This window comes from Nannospalax galili, unplaced genomic scaffold (assembly GCF_000622305.1).
Source record: "Nannospalax galili isolate Female #2095 unplaced genomic scaffold, S.galili_v1.0 scaffold186, whole genome shotgun sequence".
Classification (NCBI taxonomy): Eukaryota; Metazoa; Chordata; class Mammalia; order Rodentia; family Spalacidae; genus Nannospalax; species Nannospalax galili.
Genome location: NW_008358774.1, coordinates 7,669,327 through 7,684,351, shown reverse-complemented (window position 1 = coordinate 7,684,351; position 15,025 = coordinate 7,669,327). Strand labels below are relative to the sequence as shown.

Sequence of the window (15,025 nt, the reverse complement as noted above, 5' to 3'; positions counted from 1 at the left end):
CCAGAATAATGAAAAGGAACAAGAGAGGTAAAGGAAAAGAAAGCCTGAGAGAGAACAGTAGGAAACAGGTGTTACTGAAGGAGATATGGGTGAAAATGGAATTATTTACATAGGAAGGGAGAGAGAAGGTTATACAAGGAACTTAGGTGATAAAAGGAAAGAAGGAGCTCAAGAGAGGTGGGACCATAAGAGAAGGGTATTATTAAAGGAGAAATGGAAAAAAATGGGGGCAGTTTAAATAGGGAAACCATGGTAGAAGGGTTAGACAGTGAGAGAAATAAATAATGCCTAGCTAATTTAAAAAAACCAGAGGCAACCGTATTAGTACAACAACCTACTGACAAATTAGACATACAACTAGGTCAAGGAACAAAATATATGTCTAGTCAAGGTTTATCTGAAACCGTTTGGGTTTTGCCCAAGCTTTATCTACATAGTGCATGGTAATTAAAAGTACCAGACTGGTGGAACTAACCTTCTTGGATGTTTAACAGCCATACTTTGAGTCTTATACTAATCTCGTCAGAGGGACTTAATAGACAGTTTTGCTCCTTGCCCTCTAAGGTTGACTAAGTTCCATGGGACTATGGAGCACTTCTCAAAATGTCCTGTAACCATGGTCAGTTACCTGTCCTCCTGTTCAGGAGTCCATGGAGACCTTATCAGATGGACTTGAACCAGTGTCCAGTCTACAAAGAGGAGGGTCAACACAGAGTTAACATTTCCTCCATGCTTCCAAGTAAAGCCAGCCGTGGCTGAGCAGGACCTTTGACTTAGATGGAACTGGTAAAAGAAAGGAGCCAGGTGCTCCCCCCCCACAAGCCCATGTGACCCCTGAGGAACAGATCCTCAAATGACCTTAAGAATAAAACTAAATTGGCTTATTTGGGCCAACTATACGGTCTTAAATACCCAAAAGGAAAGTATAACCAAAGATTAAAGTGATCAGTATATTTCTGTAAGAGTCCAGAGTATAGCTAAAGGCTACATAACCAGAAACAACACCAGACAGAAGATATCTTCCTTTGAGTTGTTGACCAGGGTGGCCCAAGAGACTTTCACACAATAATGGAGCATAGAAGTGAGAAAATGAACAACAGACCCAAATATTATCTAAAGAAATGTTGGCAATTGATTGCTGCTAGATGAGGAAGAGCTGATCTTCTTAAAACAAGGGAGTCTAGATAGGCTGACTAGACTCAGCAGACAGACTTGCACTGGGGAATGGCTGGGGGCACTGACAACACAGTGGACAGTAACAGGGATGACAGAGTATATGGGCTGCAGTGGGGGAACAGTCTATGGGAGGGTGCCATTTGGGATGCGGGTATAAAGATGAATAAGATTGTTTGTGATGTTCTGTATGAAACACACACACACACACACACACAATCAATCAATCAATAAAAAAAAAAAAAACATTGCCAGCTCATGGATCATACTAAAGCAGACTACAAGTCTGATTTGGTTATATGTTATAAACATAAAATTGCCTGTAGGATCATTAGAGCCTCCTTCCAGATATAAGTAACCCCTAATTCTAATTATCTTAATAGTGACAGGAGTCGTTATTTACTCCCCATCATATTAAAAATATTTAGATCTGTTGGGAGGACTTCGGACAATGCCAAATGAGTGAACTTTAACTTTCTCACTTGAGTTCTATCAAAATCCAATTATATGCCAGGATTTGTACCAGTAAATGGGAACACAGAGACCTGAATAATATGCCACTAACTATTCAGGACCAAAAAAAAAAAAAAAAGTAGGAAAGGAAAACAGGCATGGACACAGTGAGGGCCATGATGTATTCAAGCTGGACGCATAGCTGGGGGAAGGGCATGAATATTTGATTCCACACGGAGATTAAGAAGTCTTGAAAGAAAAAGTTTGGCAAACCAAAAATTGGACATTCTCATCAGTTTTATTGTAGTTTTAAAATTTGAAATTGCTATATCAAAGAATCTGCCAGGATGTAGATGATTAAGTCACATGCCATGAGTTTGTTTCTGAATGTTATTTATTTGGGCAGAAGAGTCACCTACTACTGAACTCTCCTCCTTTTATATTTTCTTATTGGAATGGTAGTCATAAATTGCTTCATCAAATTCTTTCAAAAAATTAAATATTGATTATATAATTAGGAGTGAAAGACGTTAACAAGTGTGCACACAGCTTTGAATGAATACATTGATACAAACAAACATAAACTCTATGCTGTAATGATTCTTAAAGCCAGTAGATGATGCTTATTGCCTCCCTGTGCTGTTCCAAACTCTAAACTCAATAGAGCCCATCCTGAGATTCTTTGCAGAAAATAAGCTGTCAAAAGTTACTTACTGTGTGCGACTGCCATGGTTGAGAGTGAAGTGTGTGTGATTACATACAGATCAGTTTAAGCACAGAGTTCTGAAGATGAAATGTCACATGTATATTACTTAGGCTGCCTTTTGAAGACTAAGCCTGGTAGTAACAAATGAGCATCAGCTTTGAGTTATAAAAATAAGATGGAATTTCTCCAAAACAACAATAACAACACATTACTGTTCAACCTGAGCTCTAAAGATAAACTAAGAAGACAAGAAAAGTCTGCTTTGAAATTATGGGATGAGAATAATAATAGAAATAGGGATGTAAAGTGACTATTTAGAGGCCTTAAGTGACCCTGACAATAGTCACATCCATTCTGCACACACACACACACACACACACACACACACACACACACATGCATGCACAATTTTACTGTTTGGCTCTGTGAAAAGCACGTATTACTAGTGACAGTGGCTGGATTGACAATTATGTATTTCTTAGCTTAACAGTTCTGAGCAAAGTGCTCTTTATCCCAGTTTTATAGACATGAACCAAGACTCACTTTATTTTGAACATGTAGAAGAGGAGAGCCTCAAAACTCTTCAAACTAGAACATTGCAACATGATTATTCTTTTTTAATTCAAAGCATTTGAAGCACAAGTGTGGATTTTGTTGAAAATTTTGAGATTTTCTACACAAGGTTGTTTTACTTCAATTTTTTAGTATGTATGGATACTATCCTGGAAACAGATTAAAAATCCTTATTTGATATATGTTTATTTAGAAAATTAACACGTGGCTTAAAATATATTTGAGCATTTAATGAGTTGTGCTAAATTGGGATGATTTTTATAAGTTTTGGTAAATGAGAAAATGCCATGATTCATTTTGTTAATGAATCTTCTTAATAGTGCTACGGACATATTTGATTAATTTATTTGTTTATTTTGAGAAGGGTCTCCCTGTAGTCCTGACTGGCCTGGAACTCAGTATGTAGACCAAGTTGATCTGGATCTCACAGAGAGCCACCTGCCTCTGCCTCCTGAGGGCTGGAATTAAAGGCAGGCACCACCATGCCCAGGTCATGTTTAATTTTTAAAAAACTTCTGTACAGTTTGCAAATAGCGGTTTGAATTGTAAGTAACTGAAAGTGTGAAAGCAATGACACTACAAAAGAAGAAAGGAGTGCATGACGGGTATGTAGGAATGCCAGTGAACATGACTTCCACCGTCAAGTATCAGCTATGAATTTGGCATACTGTATATGTTATTTCACCTATTTTATAGTATCAAAATGATATTTATATTCTAATACCTTTTTCCTCTTTTTTGAATTTTTTGTAAATTTCATGCAACCTATTTTAATCAAATTTAGGGCCCCTCCCCCATCTGCATGCTCCCACTATCCCCCCACCAATTTTCATTTTCATGTTCTCAACATTCCTTTAGATAAGATTGGGGTTTACTGCTCATTTTTCCAGTGAGAGAGAGAGAGAGAGAGAGAGAGAGAGAGAGAGAGAGAGAATAGAATAAAGTGAAACATGTCCCCATATGCCCTCACTACAGATTCATCCACTGGAACCTGATCAACCTAGCAACAGTCTCACCATTTTTATAACAATTCTAATGACTTGAGAAGTATGATTTCTCTTTGCATTTTTTTGCCATGAAGAAAAAGTTGTTAGCTTTAGTTATTTCATATTATTTTCCTCGAAGAATAAAGCTGAAATAACTCAGTACCTTGCTTGTAAGTCAAGTGATATGCTAATGTCCATTAAATGTGAAAAGAATTTATCTAACACTGCCAACGTCATTGATTTCTTCCCAGTCAGGAACTAACCAGGCTCAGTCTTAGGTGCCAAGATCAGACAGCGTCCAGGCTGCATGGCCACTGGCCTCCCCTTTCTGTTCTACATTACCTACAAGGGAAAAATGATTTGACATTAATGCATACCTTTTCTCTCCAAATGTTAGCATCGATTTTATTGCCTTGCTGCTTAAAATCCAGTCATTTTAGTATACTGACCATCTCTTGAGATCTTACATTTCTTTTCAGTTTCCAGTGATGGCTTTTCTCAGTAAAACAAACCACCTTTGTCCATACAGACCTTTAAAATTAATGAAAGATGTTACCAGTATAATGAATGAGACCAAACCTCTCTTTCTATTCTTCTTTCTCCTTTTGGCTGCCTACAACTTTCAATTTCAGGAAATAATAATCAAAACCAACTCTGAGTTATGTTTAAATCAAGTCTCAAGGTTGGAATCCAAAGTGAAAATCTGATCTTCATGTCTGGCCTCCAGAACAGTTTTGTTGGGCGTAACTCACCTTCTGGTCCCCTCCCATTACAAGTTAAACATTATTAGTAGTATGATAAATCTGTTTTACAAATATTGTTTATAGGTATAGACATGTTTAAATAGGAACTTAGCCATATTAGAATTTGGAAGTTCTAAGAAGCGCCTTTTGTTTTGATGTTGCAGATAGCTTTGGACTGTGTTTTTTGTCAGAAGTGTCAGAAGTAAAATGTGAGCCTTGCATCATACAGAGTAGCCTTCACACCCATCTAGATTATTCTCCGGATTATCTATATGCAGATGGAAGGAAATTTTGATTAATTGGTGCTGTCTGAAAGGCTAGACAGTATAGAAAATGGACCCTGAAAATTCACCACCTGGTGTCAAATTCTATCTCTCACAGTAATATGACCAGGGCAAGTTCTTTCACCATTTTGTACCTCAGACTTCTCACTGAAGCAAAAAGATAATAATATTATCTTGACTCCACTTTATGTGAGGAGAGTTTGAAATGTGTTAATCGCCTTTTAAAAGTGTGCTTTTTTATCCACTTTCCACTTTCATACTTCTTGTTGTCTTTTGAAAAAAACATTCCATGAAGAAAACATGAGTACCGTAGCTTAGTAGCCTATTCTGATATTTACAGTTTTCAGTTTTAATAAAGTGTTTTAAATCACTGACTGGAAGGGAACCACATTCTTATCATTCTAAACATCGGTGAAGAGCCACTGTCCGTATATAAATTTTCACACAGCCTGTTATGGTACAAAGACCATAAACATTAAAGCTAAGGATCAGAGTTCAAATTCTTGCACTGCCATCTCCTGCACTGAATCGTATTATAAAGACCCACTATACATCCAACTTCAGTTTGCTTAAAGAGATAGAGATTTGTGTCCATGGGGTTTCATTAAGGATTCACATGTTCTAATACATTGTCAGCTCTGAATGGATAATAAATAAGCTTGTAGTTACAATTTTGTAGTGGCAAATATAATTAAAGGCATATCAATGGTTATGTGACCACATAAATTCCTGAAAGTAGTAACCACCAATTTATTATTATGCAAATAATTAGACTACACAGATTATTGTTGCTATTGAAAAATAGCAATCTTAAATTTTCCTTTTGCAAGAGTAATTCAGGGTTTGTTTATAACTTCCTCTTCCCAACTTTTACATTCTCTGAATCTTCTAGTAACTCATATGATTATTAAATTGTGGATGCTAAGCCACATCTCAGTGAAGGTCTAGCTAGCTCTACTTACATAAGAAGAACACAATCGTGATTGCATGCTTTACATGAGTTAATTGCTTCTTTACCAGAGAAACATTCCTGACTTGGCTTGGTTGGTGGGTGCCATATGATCCCACTATTCTGTTTTGGCATCCTAGTTCATGGTAGGTTAGTATTCAACTTTATACTTTAAAGTGTTCTGCTTGCTTTTAAGTTGTTTACCTGTACCATTTCACTTACCACCAGGAAACACAAGAGGTGTTAAGTAGAAAAATAATGTATTTCCTTACTGCTGTGATATGTATGTGGTAGGGTTTTGCCAACAAAGGGAAAACATGGTGTGACCAAATGGGTAGATGTTTTGTCAGTGTCCTTCCTGTTGCGTGTGGTCATGACAACAGCGTGTGCCAGCCTGCTTCAGTGCTAAGGGAGAATTTTGTCAAAATAACATGTTATAAGATTTTGATGAAGATTATTTTGCAGACATTATCTCTTATTTAGTGATTATCTCCATAACATCAAAAATTGTTATGGCATTAAATATAAATGGCCCGACACTTAAAGATGCCTTGGTTATTTTTAGATCAGAAGGTTTAGTGACTGCCTTATTTTTCACCCATCGTGAGCCTGGGCTCATGGTGTCTCTATTTGTATGTGCCTCCACTGGACTCTAATGCATTCTTCTTTGTAAATAGTTTCTTGAGAATAATAAAACCTAAATTTGTAAATCTTTGTTTTGGATTTGGATTAAATGTGCTGAAGACATTGATGGTTTCTCTTTTTGTCTGTGGACTGTGTGAGAGTGTGCTTAAGAGAGTTAAAATGCAAATATACGTACTGCTGTTTTACCTTTTAAGGTTGACTACCTTTAAAAGCCAGACTCCAAGAACCAGCTTAGTCAGAGGATTTTAGGATAAATCCTCTATAAATGCATGCCCGTTTAGAAGCTAAATTAACCAAACTTTCCTCATCAGTTTCTCAAGTTTTCTCTTGCATGCCCATGATAGCTAGAAAAAAAAAAAAAAATCACTGGCAGTCAGGATCTTTGATATAAATTTAGAAGTAAAACTCACATGTACTTATTCTTCCACGTAGTGTCTCTTCTTGCAGTCAAAACAGAGCCCTTGAACAGCAGTGAACCCACAGCCACGACTGGAGATGGAGCGCTTGACACTTTTACTGGGTCAGGTAAAGCCTTTAGCTCATGTGTCGCTGTATCCACACTGGGGTGCTTACATGTCCTCCTCTTTGAGAACAGCAGCACAAACATCAAAGCTGTTAGAACTTTTCTTTTTATAAAGTTAGCCATAAATTCACTTTTCTGAAGAACTAATTGTCTCAAAATCATGTGCTTTAGGAATTATGTTTGAAATCCTTTTGCCAGATTTTCAGCCTGCACTGAAGCAATCCCATGACTTTCTCATTAGCGATAAGCAGAGCCAACCTCCTTCAGTATTTTATACAGTGCTTGATTAATTTAATAATTAGGTCCATAATAGCTAACTTTGTTCCTTCAACTTGCCCACTTAAATTACATTAAAACCTGCCTTATGTCCACCATTCTAGATGTAAAACTATCCATTTGATTCCTCCTGAATAACCTTGTTTCCTCCCTGGGTTTAAGAAAGTCCTCCTGTGTAGGCAGCTGAGTGACAAGTAGTAAAGGTTAATGGATTTCAGGAGAACACATGCTGGTTACATTAGAACGCAGCCTGGGAGAGCAGTCCTGTGCTTCAAAGAGAACAATAGTACGTCTTTAAACATCAATCCTTTTTAAATAGAAATATCTGATAACTCCCAGCTGGGCACAAAGGCTACAAATTAGGTTGACTTAAAGACTTTTTGATATTGTAATATTTTGTTTGGCTTATTATCTGGTGAAAAAAAATTTTCAAACCCAAGAAGGAATGTATATATCCCAGAGATTAACATGAAATCTAGAAAAGTATTACAGCAATTAAATCTTGATTCTGGAAGTCTGATTTAATATATTTTATGTTTTTCCATGTTCTCCTGTGCAAGGATTTTATGTGGGTATGTTTTATATAAAAAGAGTTGAGGTATGTCTTTGAGTCTAATGTAGTAAGTATTATGGCATATATTCCATTTTCTATGGGACAGATGATCCAGTTTTATTAGTTCACACCAATTGGAAGCAGTTGTGAATCCATATAAATATTAATAGTTCAAACAGAAATGAGTGCTAGTATACCACTTGGTGTAGAGATTTGTGCGTGCTCATCTATGCCCTTTCTAGCAAACACCCTGCCTCACAGGAGAGGAATGGACATCGACATACTACGTTATTTTGTAGTGCTCACTTTTCAAAACTCCTATAAACTTTCTGCAAATTAAGCATATATGATTAAGTTTTAAAGAAAAGGTGTGGGATTATTAAGTAGTTGCTCTTATGCTTCACAAATATACAAGATCTGGTCTGGAGAGATGACCCAGTGGTTAAGAGCACTAACTGCTCCTGCAGATGACCCAGGTTCGATTCCCAGCACCCATATGGCAGCTAACAACCATCCATAACTCCCATTCCATGGGATCCAATGCCCTCTCCTGACCTCCATGCGCATTGCATGACACAGGTGCATTTACTTACATACAGACAATACACACATCCACATAAAAAATAAAAACCAATAAATAAAAAAGAATATACAAGTTCTTTAAAAGATGAATGGCAAAAAATACAAATTCTTAGTTCCATATGAAATTTTATTTCTGCAGTCGATTTTGCAGATGAGAATACTGGAGTTCACAGAGAAGTCAAAGGTATTCTGGCGTCATAGCCAAGACCTCACAGCTGGTCAGTAGAAAAGAGTCTAGAACCATGTACAATAAGCAGGCTTGGGCTTTTTCAGTGTAACTATACTGGAAAATATGATGACAGAGCAAGAATAGGTGCAGGCAATCATTCTTTACGTAAATCACTCACACTACCTGAAAGATATTTTCCAAGTTTTCTTTTAAGAACTTTCTACGGTACCATGGTCCAATTAAATTAGGCATTTGCCATATATGAATATTTAAATTTCAAGCAATTAGTACTGGGTGAGATGACAATGTTTTTGTTTCCGGTTGAACTAGCCACATTTCAAGGACTTAATTCCAGCACAATGGTTTAGTGGCTACCAGAGTGAGTAACTTCAGGTGCAGAACAGACAGCTGGCATCTAGGGCAGGGCTTATCCACAACAGCTTTAATTATTCTTTATCCTGAGAGAGCTAAGGCTGCATTGTAAGATAGTCCTCAGCATCCTGCATCTTCCCCAAATGCCAGTAGTACCCCGAATGTGGCACCTAAAATATCTCCTACCAGGCCAAATACCCCCACCATTTCTCTTCTGACTGAGAGTCACTAATTTAAAATATCATGATAATAGAGTAAAACCTTAACATTTCTTCAAGCCATATTTTAAGAAACTGCTAACAGACGTTAAAAGATCTAAAATTACTTCTAATGACATTCTGTAGCTAATTAATTTTTGCTTTCTTTTGTTTGTAGAAGTGATAAAGTATAGGGAGTTGAGTGCTTTGGGGAGCATCTATGAGTCATTAAATACCAATCGGGAATGATACAAACGTTTTCCATATTTCCACATAACATTCCACACATGTTTCTGGAGAGGTCGGGACACTTGGTCAGCAGCACCACAACTCACAATAATTCTATTTTGTTGTTCTTTCTAGTTTTCTAGAAATTTATGAGTTTGAACAAAATTATAAATTTTAGTAAATAAAAAGTCTCATTCCTCTCATAACCATCTTAGTTTTCTAAGCCAAAGGTTTTGCCTTCTACCTATTTTATAGGTATTAGTATAAAATGTTAAAGGTCAATTGTGCCTTTATAGTGTTTGGAGCACATTATTCTAACAAGGTCTAGATGCATTCATTCAAGGAAAACACATTCTGTATGTTCATGTTGGTGTTCGTGTTTGTGGGGGGGGGCTTTCCAAAATATAGAATGCTGCTCTCTCATTTAATAAAAGCTATTAAAAGTGAATGTTTCTTTTTGTTGTTCAATGCCTTTTTTGAAAATGTTCCATTCTTCAATCTTGAGGATAGCTTTAGTATGCACAGCTCAGGTTTTGACTGTGCCAAGATGGAGTCCCATCAAAACAGAAAAAAGCAAACCAGAATTAAGCCTCACTTAACCAGATTTCTATTAAAATAGTCATTGTTGTGAATTATTAAGTTAGATTTCACTTCTTGTACAATAACACTCTTGTATAATGTTCAGTTAGTGTCCATGGGTCACAGTACAAAACTCTGTTCTTGTTAGACTGATTTCAAGTTTGAGAAATTCTTTTAAGTTTTTGAAAAAATAAGTGAGCAATAATTTTTTTATTTCCCAGTTACTTCCAAATATATGTGGGAAATTCACTTAGATTTTGTTCCCAAAAATATTTAGAACATAACACTTGTAGTCATATTTGATTAATTTCAAAATTGATTCATAATATTTGGGAACATATGCTTTATTAAAACATGCTTTCCATATGCTACCCTGACCAGCAAATAGTCTTTTAAACACATTACATTCTGCATGTTTATGAAGCAATAGATCACAGGAGTGCTTGATAACGTTTGGATATAGTAATATATCATATTGCATAAAATAGTCAGCAACTTAAACCTATTTGTCACTTTTTACAATTCGAAAAGTTTAGTTCCAGAATTCTTATGAACAACGTAGAAAGGGCGTAGTACTTTGAAGTATAACCATGATTGATTAGACTAAACTAATTCCAGCACTGTGTTGTGTACTACTTTAATCTTTTTGAAAAGTGAATGAACAGCAGATGGCCTAATAAAGACGCACTGTGTGCTTGCCCGCTATGGATTGGCTCCGAGGGGGCTGGCTCAACACTTTAGATGCAATATATTTGCAATACATCTGTCACAGTCAAGGCAGATGGCTAAAGGAGAGAAAAACTTCCAAACTCTTGGATGTATTCTAGTTCGGGGTGCATACTTGAGTGAAATATTTAAATAACCTGACTCTCATTATTAAGTTCTTCTCAGAAAAGCATTATCTTTGATAGTTCAAAATATACTTGTAAATATAATTGCTGTAACATTTTTATAATATTTAAAGTGTGTTATCACGTTTTCTATGTACATTCTTATTACTAGAACATTTTCGACTGTGAGTTTTAAGCACTCATGTAATTGAAGATGATTAACCGTTTTTTTTTATACAAAATGAATTTTTTAAGCCAGGTTTTTATTAGTCAAATATAATGGTTAATAGTAAAAAGAAAATCAAATGGTAATATTAAATAGCAATGGCACATAGTTACATTTTATTATGCACTGAGAAACTACATAAGTTATCTTTAATGTTTTAATGTTCTTTTATAATACTGACCAAAAAAAACATTTTAAAACTATCTGCTATTTAAAAAAATATTGTTAAGCATAATCAAATTAGCAGAGTCCTCTTTTACAAAGTGAATTTTTTAAGAGAATTAATTTTAAGAAATATGTATTTAATCTGCAGTTTCTTTAGATTGGTTGCATACATGCTAGTGAAAATGTGTTTATGAAGCAATGTTTTGTGCATTGCTTTTTCTTTTGTCTTACAGTAATAACAAGTAGTGGTTACAGCCCACGCTCAGCGCACCAGTATTCCCCACAGCTGTATCCTTCCAAGTAAGTGCTCAAGTAGATTCAGGTTTGTTAGAGAAAATTTCTGAAATTACACTTGCTGACCGATATTCATATGATATAGCAACTTTAAGTTGGAAAACATATATATAACTATTATGTTTAAAAGTACATTTAGATAGATTGGACACGTAAGAGCTATCTTACATGAATTTAAAAAAAAAAAAAAAGAAACATCGCATTTATCCAACGATGCCTTTTGTTCTTATACTTTCACACTCTGACAAAAACATGTAAAAGAATAAAATCTCACAACCATTCAAACTAGGACACTTGAATATTATAGTTGCTTTTTTATTAAAATCATTTGATGCATTAGTTTGAATTTTGTTTAAAAATATGGGGTTTCCTCAATACAAGGTTTGCTTTCATTTTTAATGATTTATTTGATTTTTGTGTTTATTTTCTGTTTTTTGATTTTTGATTTTTATGTAATGATTCTTATGCTATCCTGAAAATAAGTAGAAATCTTTGTTCTATATATTCTGATTTTCAAAATAGCATGACTAAAAAATTACTTGTATATTTTAATGAATATGCACTGAATTCAGAATTTTATGTTTATATACTATTTTTAATGAAAATTCAAAAATACTGACTGCTTAAAAGAATATATGTAAAAAGATCATATTTTATCCAAACATCAACACTTCACAGTTCATTCCATCCTGAAATATTTTATTGGTTTTCAAGTGATAATAAACATAGATTTGGATAGCATATTATATTGTTTTTGTAACTAGTATTATCATCTTTCTTGAGGACAGTGAAAGATATTTCGAATTGAACTATATTGGGTATGTATCCAAATTTACTTGTGAATTTGGCAGATATGATGAGACTCAAGTTTCCCAAAACATATACACCAAGACATAACATGCTGTGTTGTGCCACATCTAGAATGCCTTGTGTAGAGGCTAAGGACTGGATATCCATTTGGGGACATACAAAATGTGACCTGGTGAAAGAAATGGCATAACCTTCTTTTCAGGAAGATTGTTCTCTTTTCACTTCTGTCTTTCTTTCTCTTTCTTTCTTTCTTTCTTTCTTTCTTTCTTTCTTTCTTCCTTCCTTTCTTTTCTTCAAATTTCCAACTTTGAGTAGTGAATTCTTGTAAGGGTTGTTAAATAGACAATTAATGTATAGTACTTGGCCACTCATGCTGAGTGCATGTATGCTATGAACTTATTAATCAATGAGCCTATTATCCACTGTTTTCGATCTGTCATTAAATATAGTGCTATTGTAAGTGTAATAAGAAATATAGACCCATACAGCACTGTAAATACAACATCAAACCCAACTGCTTATTTTATATGTGAGATGTTTTCTGAGAAACTTGAAATTATTTATCCAGAGCCATTCGAACTCTTATTTTTTTTCCATATCATGAATTAAGTTGTGGATGAAGAGGAGGATTACTTCCGGGTTATTATAGGAATTCACTGAATCTAAACTGTCTGAATTAATATGAAGTCTTTGTTGCCACAGTAATGCTATTTTTCTGATATTTAGGCCCTATCCACACATTCTTTCTACACCAGCAGCTCAAACAATGTCTGCCTATGCAGGCCAGACTCAGTATTCGGGGATGCAGCAGCCAGCCGTTTACACAGCCTACTCACAGACAGGACAGCCCTACAGCCTGCCTACTTATGGTAGGTCACATCTATCGTCTCTTTCTTTGGTGTTAAGCAGGTCATTCTGCTGACTGGTTCCTTTACATTTTCCAGTTGAGAACAAGATCATCTTACTAATCAAATAAATGGTTTACATGTTTTCTAAACAGATCTGGGTGTGATGTTACCAGCCATCAAGACAGAGAGTGGGCTTTCCCAAACTCAGTCCCCATTACAGAGTGGCTGCCTCAGTTACAGCCCTGGGTTTTCTACCCCACAACCAGGCCAGACACCTTATTCTTACCAAATGCCAGGTAAGTAGCCTCCCATGAAACATGTTCCATAATGGCGGATTCTTTAAATGGCATTCCATGACTTCAAACTTAAGAATATTTAGCCATGAAGGCAATTTTCAATTTTACCATGGTTCACACAATTTCTTAAAAAAAAAGAAAAAAGAATTAAGTGAAGCATGATAAAAGTATTTAAATAAGGTCCAGAAACATGACTCATACTAAATATAAGAACTTCAGTTTAAGCTGCATAGCATGGGCTGGAAACCAAGGCCAAGCAAAGCAACCTGAAAGCCAGCCACCAGGCCTGGCAGTCCCAAGCTTTATGTCTACCTAAGTTAGTGATGCAAAATGATTCATGATGCAGGGGCTGGGAAGAGGGCCTAACAAATTCCTTTCGAAAGGCTTTTCCTGCTGTTAGGAGCACATCTTTCAAAAATTTCACTGACTTTACAACAAAATTCAAGTATGTCTTTCTCACTGAATTCTGAAAAGTCATATATTTTTAATCACTTTGGAAAAAAACTTTTTATTGATAGAATGGAATTTTTATTTTGTAATTTACACAAAAACTGCACGTATTTGCCATCTGATATTTTGACAAATATGTATTAATATAGTATGCAATTTGAATTCAAGAGAAATATATGTATCCCCTCAAGCATTCATAATTTCTTTTTGGGTAAGATGTTCAAAACTCTTTCTTCTAGTTATCTTGCAGAGTGTATTATTGTAAATTATCTTCTATGGTCAACCTGTTGTGCAATAGAACATCAGAGCTTATTTCATCTGTTGTCTAGAAACCGTTAACTAATGTCTCCCTATCCTACACCCTCTTCTCCCCAGACTATGCTAACCACTGTTCTCTCAGCTTCTATGAGATCACCTTACTGGGACCATATATATGACCACCCATATCTGTGTGTGGTCCATCTTTCTGTGCCTGGCTTGTTTCACTTAACACAGTATCCCCCAGTTCCATCCATGCTACCACAAGTAACCGAATGATTATGGAAGCTTTTAAAATGCAATTTCTTCTTTCTTTCTAGGTTCCAGTTTTGCACCATCATCTACTATTTATGCAAATAATTCAGTTTCCAATTCAACAAATTTTAGTGGCTCACAACAGGTACAGTAGTTTGTTTTTAGTTTATATTTTTATTTTTTTAAAAATCTGTTGAAGATTTAGGGATTCCATATAATTTATTTATCAATTTTTATATGGAGATTAAAAAACTTTATCACCACTTTTCACCCCTATCCACAGTAACTGAGCTTGAAAAAAGCACGGATTTCTAGGCAGACAGTATGCTCTTTCCCTTTAGTATAATTACTGAGCCTTTATGTATTTTTAATGTAAGTTATTGAAAAATGTTTGCTCTTTGGATTGACTAGCAAAGTCTGTTACTTGCCTTCTTGTAGTTTTAGTATTATAACAAAAGGCCAGAAGGAAATTTTGATAAAATAGTATGGATTAAAAATATTTTGATAGGTATAAATTCTATAATTTGATATTTGTTTAAAAAGTACTTTATATTACTATATTTTCTGAAAAAAACTGCAAATTTCTGATAGCTTAGTTTCAC

General features: G+C 35.3%; 1 protein-coding gene across 1 annotated transcript in view; it reads left to right on the top strand.

The window, feature by feature from the left end:
- Eya4 (EYA transcriptional coactivator and phosphatase 4) overlaps window positions 1–15,025 on the top strand; it is a gene marked incomplete in the record, with an annotated part of 282,930 nt that overhangs the window by 212,110 nt on the left and 55,795 nt on the right. The window contains 5 exon segments of the mRNA XM_008822102.3: window positions 6,945–7,037; window positions 11,446–11,512; window positions 13,043–13,185; window positions 13,317–13,460; window positions 14,489–14,568. Coding sequence (XP_008820324.2) covers window positions 6,945–7,037; window positions 11,446–11,512; window positions 13,043–13,185; window positions 13,317–13,460; window positions 14,489–14,568 — 527 coding nt within the window.